The sequence below is a fragment of the Cervus elaphus genome, chromosome 6 (genome assembly GCF_910594005.1).
Source record: "Cervus elaphus chromosome 6, mCerEla1.1, whole genome shotgun sequence".
NCBI classification, from domain to species: Eukaryota; Metazoa; Chordata; class Mammalia; order Artiodactyla; family Cervidae; genus Cervus; species Cervus elaphus.
Genome location: NC_057820.1, coordinates 48,056,653 through 48,076,566, shown reverse-complemented (window position 1 = coordinate 48,076,566; position 19,914 = coordinate 48,056,653). Strand labels below are relative to the sequence as shown.

The 19,914-nt window shown below is 36.7% G+C and overlaps 1 protein-coding gene across 2 annotated transcripts in view; it reads left to right on the top strand.

The window, feature by feature from the left end:
- Positions 1-18,865, top strand: part of SLAIN2 (SLAIN motif family member 2) — a 67,502-nt gene extending 48,637 nt beyond the window's left edge. For both annotated transcript variants that reach the window (XM_043906834.1, XM_043906833.1), the window contains 2 exons: positions 16,565-16,883; positions 18,357-18,865. In XM_043906834.1, the coding sequence (XP_043762769.1) occupies positions 16,565-16,883; positions 18,357-18,423 (386 nt within the window). In that variant the 3' untranslated portion in view covers positions 18,424-18,865. The remainder of the gene's footprint in view (positions 1-16,564; positions 16,884-18,356) is intronic.
- The last annotated feature ends 1,049 nt before the right edge of the window (positions 18,866-19,914 follow it).

Genomic DNA, 19,914 nt, shown 5'->3' with positions numbered 1-19,914 from the left:
AAGCGTCTTTTAATTTCATGGCTGCAGTCACCATCTGCAGTGATTTTGGAGCCCCAAAAAATAAAGTCTGACACTGTTTCCCCTGTCTCCCCATCTATTTCCCATGAAGTAATGGGACCAGATGCCATGATCTTGTTTTCTGAATGTTAAGCTTTAAGCCAACTTTTTCACTCTCCTCTTTCACTTTCCTCAAGAGGCTTTTTAGTTCCTCTTCACTTTCTGCCATAAGGGCGGTGTCATCTGCGTATCTGAGGTTATTGGTATTTCTCCCGGCAGTCTTGATTCCAGCTTGTGCTTCATCCAGCCCAGCGTTTCTCATGATGTACTCTGCATAAAAGTCAAACAGGATACATGCATTATATCCTTTTCTCTTTTTTTCTCTGTTTTAGCCCCTCTTTACTTTTTCTTCTATTAACAGTTGTGATCAAAGCCAGCCTCTGCCATAAACAGCTTTTTGAAACAGTTAAAATGATAGGAGTTATTCTCACTCCCATGACTTTGTTATATACAGTGGGAGAGTGGGAAAGGAGAGCACAGAGGACTGTTCTTGGGGCTCCCTTCAAACGCACACATTTCTGTTAGACCATGTCATGCTGTTTTGGCATGATGATTGAATGGATTGTATTTACATTTAGACTTGCTAAGGCTTTCGTGATTTTCTAAGACTCTTTTTTCTTCTCTAGTTAAGTCTTAAGTACATCAATTAATTTCCTTTGCTGAAAAAATCCTGTATCAGAATTCCCTCCTCTCTGAAATTTGTGCCTTGATTTTCCTGATTAAATAGGACTGCGTTTTAGAATGTCAAAAATCTAATATTCTGTGGTCTTAAAAAGATCACCTGATTCCAATTTACCCTCATTATATTTTTATTCCTCCCTAGCCTGCAGGTTTATAGATAAGGCAGAATGCTGCTGCCATTAGGGAAGGAAGCACTTTTCACCATAGTGAAGCTACAGCTTAGTGCCCCTCTGCATAAACTCTCTAGTTTTCCCTCAAGTTATACATTAACCTTGATAAAGTATTTCTTTACATATCTTGAGATTGTTTTAACAGAACATTTTGACTCCTTCTTTCATAAACTCTAGTACATTCATCTAAGAACTTTAAGATTAATACAGTTAAAAGGATTTCTGATTTATAAACCTATCTTTTAATCCTTGTTATTTTAAAATACAACACAATTCAGAAAACCATATAATACATAGAGAACTTAATGAATTCCTATAAGGCAACCCCCTTGTGATTACCATTTCTATCAGGGGACTAGAACTTAACTTCCTTAGATGCTCTACATCCATCTGCTTCCAAACACAATCCTCTCTTGACTCCTTTTCACCGAAGTAGCCATTCTTCCACATTTTTATAATTTTTATTTTAGAACTTCCAGAAGTTCCTTACTTCTCTGTATTTGTCATCCAAGTAAGCAAACTATAGTTTTGCCTCTTTACTATGTCTTTTTAAGTCTCCTTAATTTATAGCTTTCCTCCAACTCTTTACTACCCCTTATTGTTTGAAGAAACCACCAAATCACTTGTCCTATAGATGTTCACACAAATTGGATTTACCATGATGTCTTTTATCAGGTTCCTCTGTATTTCCGATAAATTGGTAGTTATCTTCATGCTTAATTAGATTCAGTAATGTTATTTTTGGCAAGACTATTTCATTGGTGGTGGCGCTTCTTCAGCCAAAGGTGCATAAAGTGGGGTTGCCTGTTTCCTGTGATATTAACAGGCATTGATGCATAATGCCTATATCCTTACTTTATTAGGAGTTGCAGAATTGGGTTTTTCAATTCTAACACTCCTTTATTTAAAATAAAACTAGTATGCAGAGAAAATTATTCTTTGGTAAACCAGCACTAAAGTTTTATTTTAGTGCTTGTTCTTTCCCTTTATTTACCAGTTTGCAAAATAAAAAATTGGCAACCTAGAATTCTCCAAAGATAACCAGTATTTTTCTTTAATATATATCATCATAAATGTATAGATTTAAACAAACATTTTTTTATTGTGTTTCAATACGTTCTGGGCATTTTCCCAACTTTGGTAGAAGCATCGTCAAGTTGGTGTTCAGGTCTTTTTGACACAACCCTGGTAGTCTTTGATAATGTCTTAATAAACAGATATGACAAGATTGGCTCATCTTTTACATTTCTTGCCACAGACCTGGATTTAGTTTTTCTCCAGAAAACCTTGATTTCTTTTGGTAGGAAATGGAATCTCAAAACCAAAATCTTAGTTATGTTCTTTGCTATCTTGTTGGTCATTGTTTCTGGTTCTTTTCAGCTACTAGAAATGTATATGTGTAGGTTTGTGTATTATTTAAGATTGAGGACCTTAATGAGTTCACGCTAATACTTCCCTTTCAAATTTAGGGCTTTAGCCTCTTTTAACTTCTATCTATCTTTCTTTTATCCTGCTCTGAGAAGCCTATTTCTCAAAAACACATAGGAATAGAGTATCATGTAACAGTTTTTCTCCCATGTTTTACACAGAATCTTCTGGGGATAAATAACATTAGTGTAATACACCATACAGTATAGTTACTAAGAACAGCTTGTAAAACATTTCTCATATATAACTATTCCATATTCTCCTTTGTCTCATTTAGAGATAGCTCTACATTTAAATAATACCTGATGCTTACTACCAGTCTGTTGATATTGTCTCACCAGTCAGTTTTCTTATTTAAAGCTTATCCTCTAGTAGATTTCTTCAGAAGGAGTTATGGGACCAATATCCATTCTCTCATTTTTTGCATGTTGATGACAGCTTGTTTGCTATTTTTATATTTGAAAGTCAGCTAGATATGAAATGTTTGACTTATATTTTCTTTCCTTGGGTATCTTAAATATGTGACTTTATTTTTTGTCAGGAATAAAGAATTGTTTCTATTATAGTCATTTGGTATTTTTGTCTAAGTGTCCAAAGGTTTTTTCTTCTCTTTAAAGTTCAATAATTTATGAGAATACATCGCTGTGTTGGTTCTTCCGAGTTGATTTCCCCAGACCTGTGATGTGTTATTTCAATTTAAAGTTGCAGAGATTTAAAAATTTTAGACAAGTTCTTTGGGATTATAGTTTTCATTATTGCGTCCTTTTGCATTGCTTTTCTCTTTTTGTGGGGATTCTTGTACACATATTAGGTGTTCTTTGCTTTTCTTCTATGTTTGTTGCCTTCTCTTGAATCCTTTTCATCTTTTTTAATTTCTTCTTGTTCTATAAAAGTTTATTTTCATTGTTTATTTCTCTTAAAGCACTCTGTTGTGTATGGTGACTCTTGTGTTCCATCTTAGTCTTCACTTTGAAATGATTTATGTCTAATTCTTTTCTGTGTTCCACCATCTCACTTTTGAGTATTTTTCATTCTTATTTATGTTCTTTTGTATCTCGTAATTTTCATCTTTGTATGTGTGTGCGCATCAGTTCAGTTCAGTTGCTCAGTCGTGTCTGACTCTTTGTGACCCCTTGGACTACAACACGTCAGGCTTTCCTGTCCATTGCCGACTCCCAGAGCTTGCTCAAACTCATGTCCATCGAGTCAGTGATGCCATCCAACCGTCTCGTCCTCTGCCGTCCCCTTCTCCTCCTGCCTTCAATCTTTCCCAGCATCAGGGTCTTTTCAAATGAGTCAGTTCTTCACATCAGGTGGCCAAAGGATTGGAGTTTCAGCTTCAGCATCAGTCCTTCCAATGAATATTCAGGACTGATCTCCTTTAGGATGGACTGGTTGGATCTCCTTGCAGTCCAAGGGACTCTCAAGAGTCTTCTCCAACACCACAGTTCAAAAGCATCAATTCTTTGGCGCTCAGCTTTCTTTATAATCCAACATTCATACATGACTACTGTAAAAACCATAGCTTTGACTAGATGGACCTTTGTTGTGTATGCATGGTAGACATATTTGGCAAGATTTCACCATTAGTAGAAGTATTATTCTATTCTTTATTTTCCTATTCTCTTTTTTTTCATATAATAACTTTATATGAAATTTGGCCTCATTCTTTCTGTTGTTTATTCTGTGAAATTGTTTTTCTAAACACTTAGAAAGGGAGGTTTAAGAGTTTCTAATTTATGGCTATAGTGCTCCCTCTTCTGTTGTTTTAGGGAACTGGTCAAAAATAAGGCTACTTATTTTCTGAGGTTTCTTGCTTTTATTCTCCTCCCTTATTTTAAAATTCATTCTTTTAAAGTGTACGCAAAAAAAGGGTAATACAATTAACCCTTGAACAACACAGGTTTGAACTGTGTGGGTTCACTTACACATGAATGTTTTCACTATGACATGTGCTACAATACTACACAGCCTGTAGTGGCTGAATCCGCAGGTGCAGAAGCATGCATACAGAGGGCCAACTGCAAAGTTATATGTGGGTTTTCCACTGTGCAAATGGTCAGTACCTCTAACCCCTTGAATTACTCAAAGGTCAGTTCATAAGTTGAGCAACTGTTAACCACTGTCTGATTTTAGAAATTTTCATCACCCCATAAGAAATACAGTGCCCGTTAGCAGTCAGTCCCCATTCCCCACTCCTTCTAGGCACTGGCAGCCACTAATCTGTCTCTGGATTTGCCTATGCTAAACGTTTTGTATCAGTAGAAATCATACAATATGTGATCTTTGCAGCTGGCTTATTTCACTTACCATAACATTTCCAAAGTTCATGGTTTTTAGCATGTATTAGTACTTTGTTCCTTTTTTTTTTTACTTTGTTCCTTTTTTATTACCAAATAATATCCCATTGTATAGACACAAACAAATTTTGTCTATCCATTCATCAGTTGGTGGACATTTGAGTTGTTTCAGATTTTGTACCTATTGTGAATAATGCTGCTGATGCTGCAGATTTTTGTTGGTAGCTTATTTATTATCTATTAGTGTTTTTGTATATATGGAAGAAAAGCTAGTGAAGCCGATTCTCACAGGTTTCTTCTGCCTCTTTGTTTAATAAATATTCTCTTTATATGCTTAGAAAAATTATGGCAAGTACTGTGCACTAACAAAAGCAGAAATCAAAGACTTTTTTATGATTACTTGTCAGCCATTAAAAATTTAATATACCTTGGTGTCATATTTTATAAAACCTGCATAGGATAGTAGCCCCACAAATAAACTTTCTGAGTCTAGTTGAAATTGAAATGGTAAAAATGATATTTTAACTTTTACTCCCAGAGATGTTTCTCTTTTGGTATTACCAGTCTGGGAATTTGGAGACCTAGATTCAAGGCCTCATTTTCTTATCTATTTGGTCAATTGATTTCTGTGATTATGGCAGTTTTCCTTCACTGTATAGTGGAAGGGTTGTACTCGGTGGTTACTACCATCTCTTTTAACAACGATTCTTTAACTTTGTAATGAGAGAATCATATTTACTTCATCTCTGTGGTCTTTAATAACCAGAAATTATTTTAAAAGTCCTTGTTATGTCAGTAACCTGTTGCCCATCATTTATGGTATATAGATCATTGAGGGGCTGGAATGACTAGTGTAACTAGGATAATTGACAAGGAAGTATTTTTGTCCCTTTTTCTTTCTTTATTAATTGAATGGCATTTGTGTTTTAATAAATATTTTGTTACCCATTAGTCTTGGCGACAGATGTTTGGCATTGTGTGTGTTTTTATTGCAAACTATTTATTTATTGGATATTTGTATATATTTTTAAAATTATGCAATTAATGTAATTTGTAGTTTGGTTGACACATGACTGTGAAAACAACCACTTGATTGTCTAGTTTTTATATTGCAAAATAGTGTTTAATGTTGTGATAGATTATTTGTAAAAATATTCAGTGAATATTTATCAAGATAAAGACAGTATACAGTTTAATCCGTTTCTACTTTTTAGAGTTAAGTGCCTGCTGAATCATTTAAGCCTTAAATAGAAAATAAACAGCATTTTTATTAAATGCTTATTAAAAGACAAAGATGAATATTTCTAAAACAAGAATCCTCATATCACCCACCATTCCATTTTAGAGATGACTCTGACACCACAGTTAACATTCTTAGTCGTACGTCAGTTTTATAAATAGAATTCTGATTCTTGCTTGGAGCAGGTCACATTCCTTCATTTTGTGCCTTGGTTCAAGTGTAATTCCTGATATCCAAAATGAGTAAAGAGAAATTATATCCTGCTGTCATAATTAATTTGGGCAATAGAGCCTAATTTACTTAATCCCTATATTTTAGTCAGTTTATCAGAACAGCCTCAGAGACTTGTCCTGAGTGGCATTGTTGAATATCTTTCCAGAGAACTGAGCTGCAGCAGGCTGAAAGGCACCATATTCCCTTGGTATGGGAGGCATGGATATGGTTTGTTTTATAAATCCTGTAATATTTTATATTTTATCAACAGTTTGCTTATACATTACTCATTTGATCTTCACAGCTAACCTATGGTATTTGCTGAAACTTGTTTTATTAGATTTACATCTATGTATTATTTTCTGTCTTTTGGGGTGCAGTGCAAGTGGTATTGCATTTAAAATTTATATTTCCATGCACTTACTGCTGGCATATAGAAATATAATCAGTTTTTATATGTTAATCTTCCATTTTGTGACTTTCCTGAGCTTAGAATTTCTGGAAGATTTTATTTTTTGTTTGTTTTTTAGATTCCTTGGGATTTTCTATATGTAAACAGTCACGGAGAAAGTTTTTTTTCCCTAATCTGTTGTTGTTGTTGTTGTTCAGTTGCCTAGTCACGTCTGACTTTTTGTGACCCCATGGACTGCAGTACTCCAGGCCTCCCTGCCCCTCACTGTCTCCTGGAGTTTGCCCAAGTTCTTGTCCATGGCATCGGTGATACCATCCAGCCCTCTCATCCTCTGACACTTTGTTCTCCTTCTGCCCTCATCTTTCCTAGAAATCTATTAGGTTGGTGCAAGAGGAATTGCAGTTTTGTACCATGAATTTTAAATCATAACTAGGCTCAAACACATCTTTATTAATCAAAATAGGAACCATTACAATCAACACATTTTTGCCAATGAGAAATAGGTTTGCTTATTCCTAGAGCATAAAACTCTGTGCTTCGGGATTTGATGAACTCTTGGAAAGCATTTTCTGCCTCCTGTGGTTGTGGAACCATTTTACCTGCAAAAAGTTGTCGAGATGCTTGAAGAAATGGTAGTCTGTTGACGAGAGGTCAGGAGCATATGGCGGATGAAGCAAAACTTGGTAGCCCAACATGATCAACTTTTGAAGCGTCGGTTGTGTAATGTGCAGTCAGGCATTGTCATGGAGAAGAATCGGGCCGTTTCTGTTGACTGATGCCGGCTGCAAACATTGCTGTTTTTGTTGCATCTCATTGATTTGCTGAGCATACTTCTCAAATAGAATGGTTTTGCTAGGATTCAAAAAGCTGTAGTGGATCAAACCGCAGCAGACCACCAAACAGTGACCATGACCTTCTTTGCATGTGAGTTTGGCTTTGAGAAGTTCTTTGGATCTTCTTCTCAGTCCAACCATGAGCTGGTCGTCATCAGTTGTCATACAAAATCCTGTTTTCATCATATATCACAATCTGATTGCGAAATGGCTCATTGTGTAGAATAAAAAAAGACAACCCTTCAAAATGACGATTTTTTTATTTTCAGTCAGTTCATAAGGCACCCACTCACCAAGCCTTGTCACCTTTCCAATTTGCTTCTGCTGCCAAACAACCATAGAATGGTCGACATTGAGACTTCGGCAACTTCTCGTGTGGTTAGTTGTAAGAGGACTAGCTTCCATGATGTCTCTCAGTTGGCAGCTTCCAGTGGATGGCCAGCATGCTCCTCCTTTTCAGTGCTCTCGTCTCCTTTGTAAAACTTCTTGAACTACCACTGCACTGAATGTTCGCTAGCAGTTCCTGGGCCGAATGTGTTGTTGATGCTTTGAGTTGTCTCTGCTGCTTTATGACCCATTTTGAACTAAATAAGAAAATCACTTGAAGTTGCTTTTTGTCTAACATTTCCATAGTCTAAAATATAAAAAACAACAAGTAATAAGTCATTAGCAAAAAGCATAAAGCAAGAAATGTGCATTAAAATGATGTGTAACATAACCACCTTTATTAAGAATGTATTCCAGTATCAAATGGTAAGTTTCAGCAATGTAAAAAACCTCAGTTATGTTTGCACCAACCTAAGTCCATTGTTTTCTTTTCTTATTTATTATACTCGCTGGAACTTCTAGCACTGAGTTGCGTAAGAGTGATGAGAGCATATATCCTTACCTTGTTCCTGATCTTAGAGGGGAAGCATTCAGTCTTTCCTCATTAAGTATAATGTTCAGTTCAGTCGCTTAGTCATGTCTGACTCTTTGCAACCCCATGGATGGCAGTATGCCAGGCCTCCCTGTCTATCACCAGCTCCCAGAGTTTACTCAAACTCATGTCCATCACGTCGGTGATGCCATCGAACCATCTCATCCTCTGTTGTCCTCTTCTCCTCCTGCCTTCAGCCTTTCCCAGCATCTTTTCAAATGAGTCAGTTCTTTGCATCAGGTGGCCAAAGTATTGGGGCTTCAGCTTCAGCATCAGTCCTTTCAGTGACTATTCAGGACTGATTTCCTTTAGGATTGACTGATTTTATCTCCTTGCAGTCCAAGGGACTCTCAAGAGTCTTCTCCAACACCACAGTTCAAAACCATCAATTCTTCGGTGCTCAGCTTTCTTTGTAGTCCATCTCGCACATCCATACATGACTACTGGAAAAACCATAGCTTTGACTAGACGGACCTTTGTTGGCAAAGTAATGTCTCTGCTTTTTCATATGCTGTCTAGGTTGGTCATAACTTTTCTTCCAGGGAGCAAGTCTCTTTTAATTTCATGGCTGCAGCCACCATCTGCAGTGATTTTGAGCCCCCAAAAATAAAGCCAGCCACTGTTTCCACTGTTTGTCCATCTGTTTGCCATGAAGTGATGGGACCAGATGCCATGATCTTCTTTTCTGAATGTTGAGCTTTAAGCCAACTTTTTCACTCTCCTCTTTCACTTTCATCAGGATGCTCTTTAGTTCTTTGCTTTCTGCCATAAGGGTGGTGTTATCTGCATATCTGAGGTTATTATTATATATTGTTTATATTGTTGTATAGTATAAGTATAATGTTAGCTGTAGATTTTTTTGTAGGTGCTCTTTATCAAGTTGAAGTTCCTATTCCATGTCTTTCTGAAAATTTTGTCATGAATATGTGTTGAATTTTGTTGTCAATTGCTTTTTTCCATCAATAGGTAGGCTCATGTAATTTTTCTTCTTTAGCCTGTTACTGTGAAGGATTATGTTGATCGATTTTCAAATATTGAACTATCTTTGCATCCTGGAAAAAAACCCCACTTGATCGTGGTGTATACTTTTTTAATATATCACTGAGTTCTTTGTCCTTATATTTTGTTAAAGAGTTTTATGTCCATACTCCTGAGGGGTATTGGTCTGCAAGTTTCTTTTTTGACACTGTCTTTTTCTGTGGTTGATATTTCATAAAATGAATTGTGATTTATTCTTTCCTCTTCTGTTTTCTGGTAGAGACTATATGGAATTGGTATTAGTTCCTCTTTAAATATTTGGTAGATTTTTTCAATGAAGCTGTGTGTGCCTGGAGGTTTCTCTTTCAGAGGGTTTTGAGTTATTAAATTCAGTTCAGTCAGTTCAGTTCACTCACTCAGTCGTGTCTGACTCTTTGCAACCCCATGGACTGCAGCATGCCAGGCCTCCCTGTCCATCACCAACTCCCAGAGTTTACTCAAACCCATGTCCATTGAGTCGGTGATGCCATCCAGCCATCTCATCCTCTGTCGTCCTCTTCTCCTCCCTCCTTCGATCTTTCCCAGCATCAGGGTCTTTTCTAAGGAGCTGGTTCTTCGCATCAGGTGGTCAAAGTATTGGAGTTTCAGCTTCAGCGTCAGTCCTTCCAATGAATATTCAGGACTTATCTCCTTTAGTATTGCCTGGTTGGATCTCCTTGCAGTCCAACGGACTCTCAAGAGTCTTCTCCAACACCACAGTTCAAAAGCACCAATCTTTGGCGCTCAGCTTTCTTAAAGTCTGACTCTCACGTCCATACATGACCACTGGAAAAACCATAGCTTTGACTAGATGATCCATTGTTGTTAATCAGTTTCCTTAATAATTATATGGCCATTCAGTTTATCTGTTACATACCAGGTGAGTCATGGTAGTTTGTGCATTTTGAACAGTTGATTCTTTCCATCTAAATTGTCAAATTAACATGTAGGGTTGTTCTCAGTACTCCCTTGTGATCCTTTTAATGTCTCCAGGGTCTGTAGTGATACCCCATTTCACTACTGATACTAATACTTTGTATTTTCTCTCCTTTTTATTTTATCAGGCTTGTCAATTTTGAAAGAACTGTCTATTTTGTTGATTTTTTTTCCTGTGTTTTTCTATTTCCAGTCTCATTGATTTTTGCTCTTTATTATTTTCTTCTGCTTGCTTTGAGTTTTTTTGCTCTACTTTTTCTGTTTTTGAAGTTAGGAACTTAGATTACTAATGTAAGATGTCTTCCTAATTATGACCCACAAACTTTGATATTTTGTATTTTAATTTTTATTCAGTTGCATATATTATAAAATTTCTATTCAAGTATATTATTTGGTCTTCAAGGGGTTTTTGAAATCTTTGTTACCTTTTAGTTATTGATTTCTAGTTTCATTGTATCATGATCAGAGAAAGTACTCTTTGTAATTTCAGTTTTTTTTAAAGTTGTTAAAGTTTGCTTTATGGCCCAGGGTATAGTCTGTCTTGATTTGGCTTCTGTGGACACTTGAAAAGAATGTGTGTTTTCCTGTTGTTGAGTGGACTGTTCTGCTGATATGAATGTCAGTTAGATTCTATGATTGGTGGAGGTGATGTTGAGTTCTTACATACGCTTGCTTGGTTTCTGTCTGGTTCTATTAGTTGAAAGGGGGATGTTGAAATCTCCAACTGTTGTGGGTTTGTCTATTTCTCCTTTCAGTTCAAAGTTTCTCCTTCACATGTTTATAGCTATTGGCTGCCTTTAGTATGTACACATTTAGGATTTGCCTGTCTTGGTAATTTGACCCTGCTTTCATTATGTATTATTCTTCCTTGTCCTGTGTAATTTTCTTTTTAATTATCTGATGTTAGTGTAAACATGCTTTGCTTTTTGTATTGTTGGCGTGATATATCTTTTCCATCCCTTAACTTTCAACCTCCCTATATTTTTATATTTGAAGTGAGTTTCTTACAGACTGCATGAAGTTAGGTTATATTTTAAATGCATTTCTACCAAATCTGTCGTAATAATTGGTACAGATGGGTCATTTACATTGCGTGTAATTATTTGTATACTTCAGTCTGCCATTTTATTTGTTGTTTTCTCTTTGTTTTCCCTGTTTTTCATTTCTGTTTTCTTTTTCCTGCATTCCTGCAGGTTACTTGAACGTTCTTTAGAATTCCATTTTGACTTACAATGTTTTTTCCCTTTCAGTTTTATTGAGATGTAATTGGCATATAACACTGTATATATTTAAGGTATACAACATAATGATTTGATTTCCATACATTATGAAGTGATAACCAATTAAGTTTAGTGAACATCCATCATCTCATGCAGCTACAAAACCAAAAAAAATTGATGAGGACTCTTAAGATTCACTCTTTTTTTTTTTAAGATTCACTCTTTTAGCAGCTTTCATATATAACATACAACAGTTAATTAAATTCTATCAATACATTATATCCCTGGTGCTTATTAATCTTATAATTGGAAGTTTGTACCTCTTGACCAACTTTGTTTGATTTTCTCTCCACTATAGCAACCACAGATGACGTAAATGCAGTGTCTGAGTGCATGTGTGTGCAGTTACTGTTGTGGCTGTGTTGCATTGTGTGCGTAAAACATACACGCGTCAGTCTCTCACAGCTCAGGTGGTTAAGGATCCACCTGCAGTGCATCTGCCCGCAATGCGGAAGACCTGGGTTCGATCCCTGAGTTGGGAAGATGCCCTGGAGAAGGGAAAGGCTACCCACTCCAGTATTCTGGCCTGGAGAATTGCATGGACTGTATAGTGTATGGGGTTGCAAAGAGTCAGACACAATTGAGCGACTTTCACTTCACTTCACTTCACTGTTGATGGTACCATTTTATCAGTTCAAGTATGTAAACCTTACCTTTTTTCATGTATCTTTACCCTCACCCTATTTATAATTGTCTTAAGTATTTACTTTAATATTTCCAATGACATTAGTCTTATAAATTTTTCTTCAACCTGAAAATATAATTTTGAAAACTCAAGGAGAGGGAAAACCTGTGTGTCTGCCTATATTTTTGTTTACTTTGTTCTTTCTCCCTTTCTGGTATTCCAAGTTTCCATCTTTTTATCATTTTCTGCCTGTTTATAGAACTTGTTCAGCTGGATTTTCTTGGCAGAGGGGTGGGGAGGAAATGGGTTTGCTGCCCACACATTGTCTTGGTTTTCTTGTCTGAGAATGTCTTGATTTTCCCTTAATTTTTCTAGGATATTTTCTCTGGATATAGGATTCTGGGTTGACATTTCTTTTCTTTCAACTCTTGGAAAACTTATGCCACTTTTCTTCTAATCTCTCTTCTGGGTTATGATGAGAAGTCCACTGTTGTTAAAAATTCATCTTCCCCTATAGGTTATGTGTTATTTCTCTCTCTGACTTCAAGAGAGAGAAGTGTTTCATTTTCAAAAGTTTAACTGTGATGTGTTTTGACATGGATTGCTTTGGATTTATCTAGTTTAGTGTTCTCTCAGTTTTTTGAGTCTGCAGGTTTATGTCCTTCAGCAAATACGGTGAGTGTTCATACACGGAAGTCATTGTTTCCCACTGTACTTTTTGTCCTCTCTTTCTCCTTTCTTCCTAGTACTCCAGTGACATACAGATATCAGCCTCATGTAACCCCACAGGTCCCTGAAAATTCTGTTTCTTTCTTTCTTTCTTTTTTTCTATTGAAGTATTAATAGTTGGTTTACAATGCTCTGTTAATTTCTGTTGTACAACAAAGTGATTCAGTTATACATGTATATACATTTTAAAAAATTCTTTTTAATTATGGTTTTATCACAGGATATTGAATGTAGTTCCCTGTGCTATGCAGTAGGATCCTGTTGTTTATCCACTCGATATATAATGGTTTGCCTCTGCTGATCCAAAACTCCCAATCCATCCCTCCCCCACTCATTCCCCCTTGGCAACCACAAGTCTATTCTCTGTGTCTGATTCTGTTTCATAAATTGGTTCATTTGTGTCATGTTTTATATTCCACATATAAGTGATATCATACGGTATTTATCTTTCTCTTTCTAACATATTTCACTTAGCCTGATAATCTCTAGGTCATCCATGTTGCTGCCAATGGCATTATTTCATCCTTTTTTTTTACAACTGAGTAGTATTCTCTTGTGTATATGTAACACATCTTGTTTATCCATTCATCTGTTGATAGATATTCAGGTTGTTTCCATGTCTTTGCTATTATGAATAGTTCTGCTATGAACTTAGGGCTGTGTTTATCTTTTGAATTGTAGTTCTGTCTGGATGTTTGCCTAGGAGTGGGATTGCTGGATCATATGGTAGATCTATTTTTAATTTTTTGATGATCCTCTATACTGTTTTCCATAGTGGCTGCATCAGTTTACAGTGTAGGAGGGTTCCTTTTTCTCCACACCATCTCCAACATTTATTATTTTGTAGAGTTTTTTGTTTTGTTTTGTTTTCCATTTATTTTTATTTGTTGGAGGCTAATTACTTTACAATATTGTAGTGGTTTTTGTCATACATTGACATGAATCAGCCATGGATTTACATGTATGTAGAATTTTTTATCATGGCCTTTCTGATGGGTGTGAGGTGATACCTTACTATAGATTTGATTTGAATTTTTCTAGTAATTGGTGATGTTGAGTATTTTCATGTGCACATTGCCCATCTGTATGTCTTCTTTGGAGAAATGTCTATGTAGGTCTTCTGCCCATTTTTCAGTTGGTTTGTTGTTTTTGCTGTTCAGTTTTATGAGCTGTTTGTATATTTTGGAAATTAAGCCCTGTTTGTCTTATCATTTGTAAATAGTTTATACCATTCTTTAAGTTGTTTATTCATTTTGTTTATGGTTTCCTTTGCTTTACAAAAGCTTGTAAGTTTGACTATGTCCTATTTATTTATTTTCACTTTTACTTTTATTGCCTTGGGAAACTTTTTTTTTTTAAGTCTGTTTTCTCTCCACAAGCTGCAGGGTGCAGCCAAAAATAAGAAGAAGAAGAATAGAATTCCTAAAGTTTTTTTTTTTAAGTTTTTTCTAGCTCTTCTAAAACTCTTTTACTTCTCACCTCGTGTTTATATTTTTTTTTATATCCTTAAGCTTGTATGTAATAGTTTTTATAAAGTCCTTGCCTGGTAGCTCAGTCATCCCTGTGACTTTTTAATCTGTTTCTCCTGACTAGGCTAATTTTTAGCCTAGTTTTGGTTATCACCTTACAGGTTCTTTATATGTCTACTAGTTTTTATTGGTTAGTAGACATTGTGAAGTTTTATATTCTATGCTAGATTTTATTATCTAATTTTAAATAGTGTGGACTTGGTTCTGGTAAACAGCTATTTATAGATTAGTGTGATCCTTATAACAAGGATCAGCAAACACTTTCTTAAAGGACCAGATAGTAAATATTTTAGGATCATGGGTGATGCAATCTCTGTTGTAACTGTTAACTACACTTTGTAGCTGGAAAGCAGCCATAGACAATAAACATGAACATACGAATGTTGCCATGTTCTAATAAAACTTTGTTTACAGAAGCATTTTAGTTTTCCATGTGTGGTAGCTTGCTGATCCCTGCTTTGGTGGATTTTTTGCTGGGTTTTGTTAGAATGGATTTAGAATCATTTTATTCTAGAACTAGTTTATTCCTTTGAGAGTGTCCCTTGATTGCCCTGAATGTTTGGCAAGGATTCTCTGCTCTAACTGGTTGAAACTCCAACGTGTCCTAGTGCTGTATAAGCTTTGGAAACTATTCAGCTTACTCCATGCTTGCTTTGTTCAGTCTTATGGAGCTTTACTTGGTGCATGCACAGCTCAATATTCAGGCAGAGGTTCAAACAGACCTGAGTTATAGAGGTCTTCTGGAGCACCTCCCTCCTCTAAGGTACTTTGCCCCTCAGATTCCAGTTTTTGTCTCCTCAACTCAGCAAGGTAACTTTGATATTCTCTAGATCCTCCTCCTTACTCTATAATCCAAAAAATCCACAACCCTCCACACCGCCCCCCCCAAAAAAAAAGCCAGAGTGCCAATAGAGCTCATCACATTTATTTTCCTTCTCTCAGGAATTACAGGCCTGTACTGCCTGTTGTTCAGTATTTGAAAATCATTCTTATGTATCTTACCCAAGTTATAGAGCTGCTTATAGCAGGAGGGTAAGCCCTGCCTGTTTTTGTCAACACGGTCGGAAGCTCCTATTGTGGTTTTAAAATAAGTATATTGATTTCATTCCGAACAAGATTTTCTGGGGGTGGTGCTTGGGCCCCTCGTCCCTCATTTTAATGTCCCTTGGGATTTTGACACACAGTCAGACTTTCTCTCTATTCATACCCTAGGCAAAGTAATGCGGGTTGGCAGAGAATAGGGAGACTCTGATCTCTTTCTCCCTTTCCCTCGGAACTCTCCTTCCCTCACCCCACCTGTCATTCACTCTGAACCCCCACCCCGGAATTCTTCGTTAGGTAAAGCATGTTAAGGTAATATTTTTTATTTATATTGTATGTAGGCGTTCATAGGTATTTGAAGAAACCTTCCAGGGGTGATTTATCCAAATAAAATAAACAGGAAAGGATGAATGAATCCCTCAACATCTGAACTTACAATGCTAATGGACCACCACAATAATAAAATTTACTTTGAAGTCTTATTTTGACAAAAATCACTTCAATTGCACATTTAATCCTTTTGTGCATCATTACTAGTTTTACTATGTCTTTTAACTAACTACTTGGTAGAATTGACGTTCCAGCAAAACATACCATCTCTATCTTATGACTTCATGTAGTTCTTGATATGCCCCTAGATTTTAACTTCCCTACTTGCTGAAGCACAATAGAAGCAGGCTCAGTTTCTAAATTTTAAGTTACACTGTAGATGAGAGAGGACTTACTTTCCAGATACTTGATATGTGTTTACCTGACTGTTTCTTTGAGGGGAAAGTGTATTTGAAATTCTAGTCAACCATCTAGTAGCCAGCACTTTTTTCAGCTCTAGAAGGTGGCTTAGGTTGGTTGCCCTGCTGAAACAGAATGCTGCGGTGTCTTTTCTGTTACTGTGGATTCCTAGCTGACCTAGTTAAAAATTAAAACACTGTTATCAAGGATAGTTACAGTCCTCTGAGTAAGGACTTGGTTACTTAAGAGCTGCTAGTGATCTTGATGTAAATGTATATATTACCCCAGAAATATTCTTTACTCCTTGCATTTCTATAGAATGAATTTTCAGGAATACAGATGTACTGGTGCCCAGTCATAAAGCAGCAGTTTCACTTGCATTTGGTTTCCACTGAAAATGTTGATTTTTCTTTGCCATTCTGCAGTACCTTCTCCAGGTAAATTCCGCTCCCCTGCAGCACCATCTCCTTTGGCTCTCCGGCAACCAGTAAAAGCATTTAGTAACCATGGCTCTGGTTCTCCTGGTAGCCAAGAAACAACACAACTCATGCAAACCACTTCCTCACCTGGGCCTCCCATGGTTCAGAACACAGTCCCAGCAAATCCTCCCAGCAATATCAACAGCGCTGCTCTAACCAGACCTGCAGGGACAGCTGTGATGAGAAGTGGCTTGCCCAGACCCAGTGCCCCTTCTGCTGGGGGCATACCAGTGCCTCGCAGCAAACTTGCACAGCCTGTTCGCAGGTAAGTGGCAAATACTCTGTTTTGACCTTCTTGAGTATAGGAAAATGGGTAGACGGGAATTACCTTCAGTTCTGCGTTTGATAGTGAAGATCAGGAGTCCTGGTGGGTTCCCACTAGAATCATTACAATTTGAATAAAACATTACTTTCAGGAAATTCTCACTTGGGACATTGGGGTATTATATCACTTTGGTTCAGATTAAATTTGCGCAGGTGCCTGGTATGATTAAGCATCTTGATGAATTCCTAGGAAAAATTGTTAGAACCACTCCATCTGGTTGTGGTATTTGTTCATTTTGAATATAATGATATTCAGTAAAGATATTAAAAGCATAGTAGAACCTACAATGAGATTTAAGATAAAACTTGTAGCTGTCAGGTCTGAGTGTATAATCCAGGAGGTTGGTTTTCAAATCTCACTACAGTTCAGAATCTTCTGTGGGATTTATCTAAATATAGAGGCCTAAGTTTTGCCCACAAAGAGTAGATCTGGTGTGAAGCCCCAAATCTGTAGGTATGCTGTTTTCAAATTTGTTTGTTTAATCCTCAGATGATTCTGAGCCTACCCAGATTGGGAGTCATATATGTGTAGGCATATCTGTACCTTTCAAGAATGTGCTTACCACCATCAGTAGGTATTGACTATATTAAACTTGAAATATTTATTTGCGTGAAAAAGGTGCTTTTGTGCCACAAGCATTGAAACCGAATTAACCATACTTCTTTTATTCTGAGATAATACATTACATTTTTGAGTTCAGTAGAGTACAACAGTTTTTCAGTCCCTGGGTCAGGATGATACCTTGGAGGAAAAAATGGCAACCCACTCCAGTATTCTTGCCTGGAGAATCTCATGGACAGAGGAACCTGGCGGGCTTCAGTCCATAGGATCGCAGAGTTGGACGCGGCTAAAGTGACTTAGCACGCACATGCACACCTTACTTAATTTTTACTATAGCATTAGACATGTAGGTACTGTTATTATGCCTGTTTTTCAGAGGAGAATATTAAAATTTAATGAAGTTAAGTAACTTGCCTGAGATTTCAACTAGTAAGACCTACAGTTCCAAGTATGTCTGACTTCAGAGTCCTTTTAAGCACTATCCCATTTTGCCTCTCTAATGATGGTGGCACTACACCGCTAATAACACATTCATTAGTTTACCCCTCAAATAAGTAATAAGTTTGGTGATCATTTGGTTGGAAAAGACCAGACAATCTTTTCTCTTACTGCAGTGGCTGTATTAACAAAAAAGAGGTTAGTGCAGTCACCTGATGCCTAGTAAAACTTAAAAGTTGTGGACATGCCTAATGTAGAATGGTTGTGCTAATAGCTGTTTAGAGGTTTGATCTCAACAGTCCCCTGGAATATTGGATTGTGTTGCAATCTACAAAGTAATTGATATGTGTGGAAGATAGCATGGTAATGTTCCATAAAACCTTGCAAATCTTCTGTAAAATTGCTTTATTTCAGATCCTTGCCAGCTCCTAAGACCTATGGCAGCATGAAAGATGACAGTTGGAAAGATGGCTGTTACTGACCAGCAAAGAAAGGAATGCAGAAGTCCACAGCTTCATGGATGCCCCTTCACCAGGCTAAAAGACAACTTTTATATGCAGACTGTTCAGATAAGACTCGGGATTTATAAAATCCCAGCCCTCTCTGTCTTAATTAGCACAAATTGACAGAGATGATCAAACAGCACTTTAATGACATTTGACATCAGATGTGTTTGGTAATCATACAATCACTCTCCATGGAATCACTTTTAGTTTTATTTAATAGCAACTGAATTGATTTTTTAATATTTGACAGAGGCCAATATCTGGGCAAAAAACTAATGGATGCCAAAGAGAAATGCCCATCTGTAAATGAGAGCATACCTTTGTGCACAAGGTGAATTCTAGCTATCCAAAACTTCACGTTCAACCTAAGTTACTGTATACATAGTATCAATAAATATTTGTGTTAATGAGAACTAATATTCTGACTAATTATCTAAAACGTTTCACTAGTACTCCAGGAAACTAGATTGAGATGGAAGGGGACAGGGTGGGAAGAAACCTGGGCTAGAGATTTAAAACACGATGCCTAAATTTGGGAGAATCCTATAAATTATTTTTTGCAGATTCATTAGAAAAATTGTCATTTTGCTTAATCTTAAGTTTTGGATGTAGCTCACATATCACCACCACCAGATAGTGTTACACCATGCATCCATCATGTTGCATTGACACATCAGACTTCTGTGTGTTTGTTTTGATTGCCAAAAGGGCTTAATATCAGTTGTACAATCTTTCTAAACTTTATAGCTCCTGGCTCAGGAAAGATAGCCTTTGCTATTGAAGCCAACTTCTTCACATGCTGTTATCTGTTATAGGACTAAGAGATCTTGTTTTTATTAGCAGGTTTCCATGATGGGAGAGAGCAAGTAGTGTGTGTCTTCATTCTTGATACAAAGAACACCACTTCAGTGCTCACCACCTGGGACAGAACCATACAATGGGGGGGGGGGGGGCGCTGTAACCTATGCACCTAATGTCCAAAAACTCTGATAATGACAGTTGTATTGTTACTATTAATTGACCTAGCAGCCTATTATGTGGTGGGATATTATAGCCTGCTGAGTCCTATTTAAGTTGATCCGCTTTAAACTGAGCAACTGTTTCAAAACACCCTTTGAAAATATGTCCCTTTTAGATTCTGTCTGACGTCAGTTTTTGCATTTGGGGGTACAAATGAAACCTACTACATATGACTCTAACCTGTTAAACACTTGCTCTGTGATGGCCCTTATGTATATCATAGAAATAACTAATTTGGATTTTATTTGACTATTACCAAACTAAAGCTTCCATCTTCTGCAGACATCTCATTTTTTCATGGTGAGGTCTGTTTTTTTTTTTTTTTTTTTAGGTCTGTTTTTAAATATTTAATTTGTACAGCTCTAAAATATTGGCAGTCTAAAGGATTTTAGATATTTGAACATACCTTCATCTTCTGTTAGTCAAAGACTTTCTGTAAGTTGGCA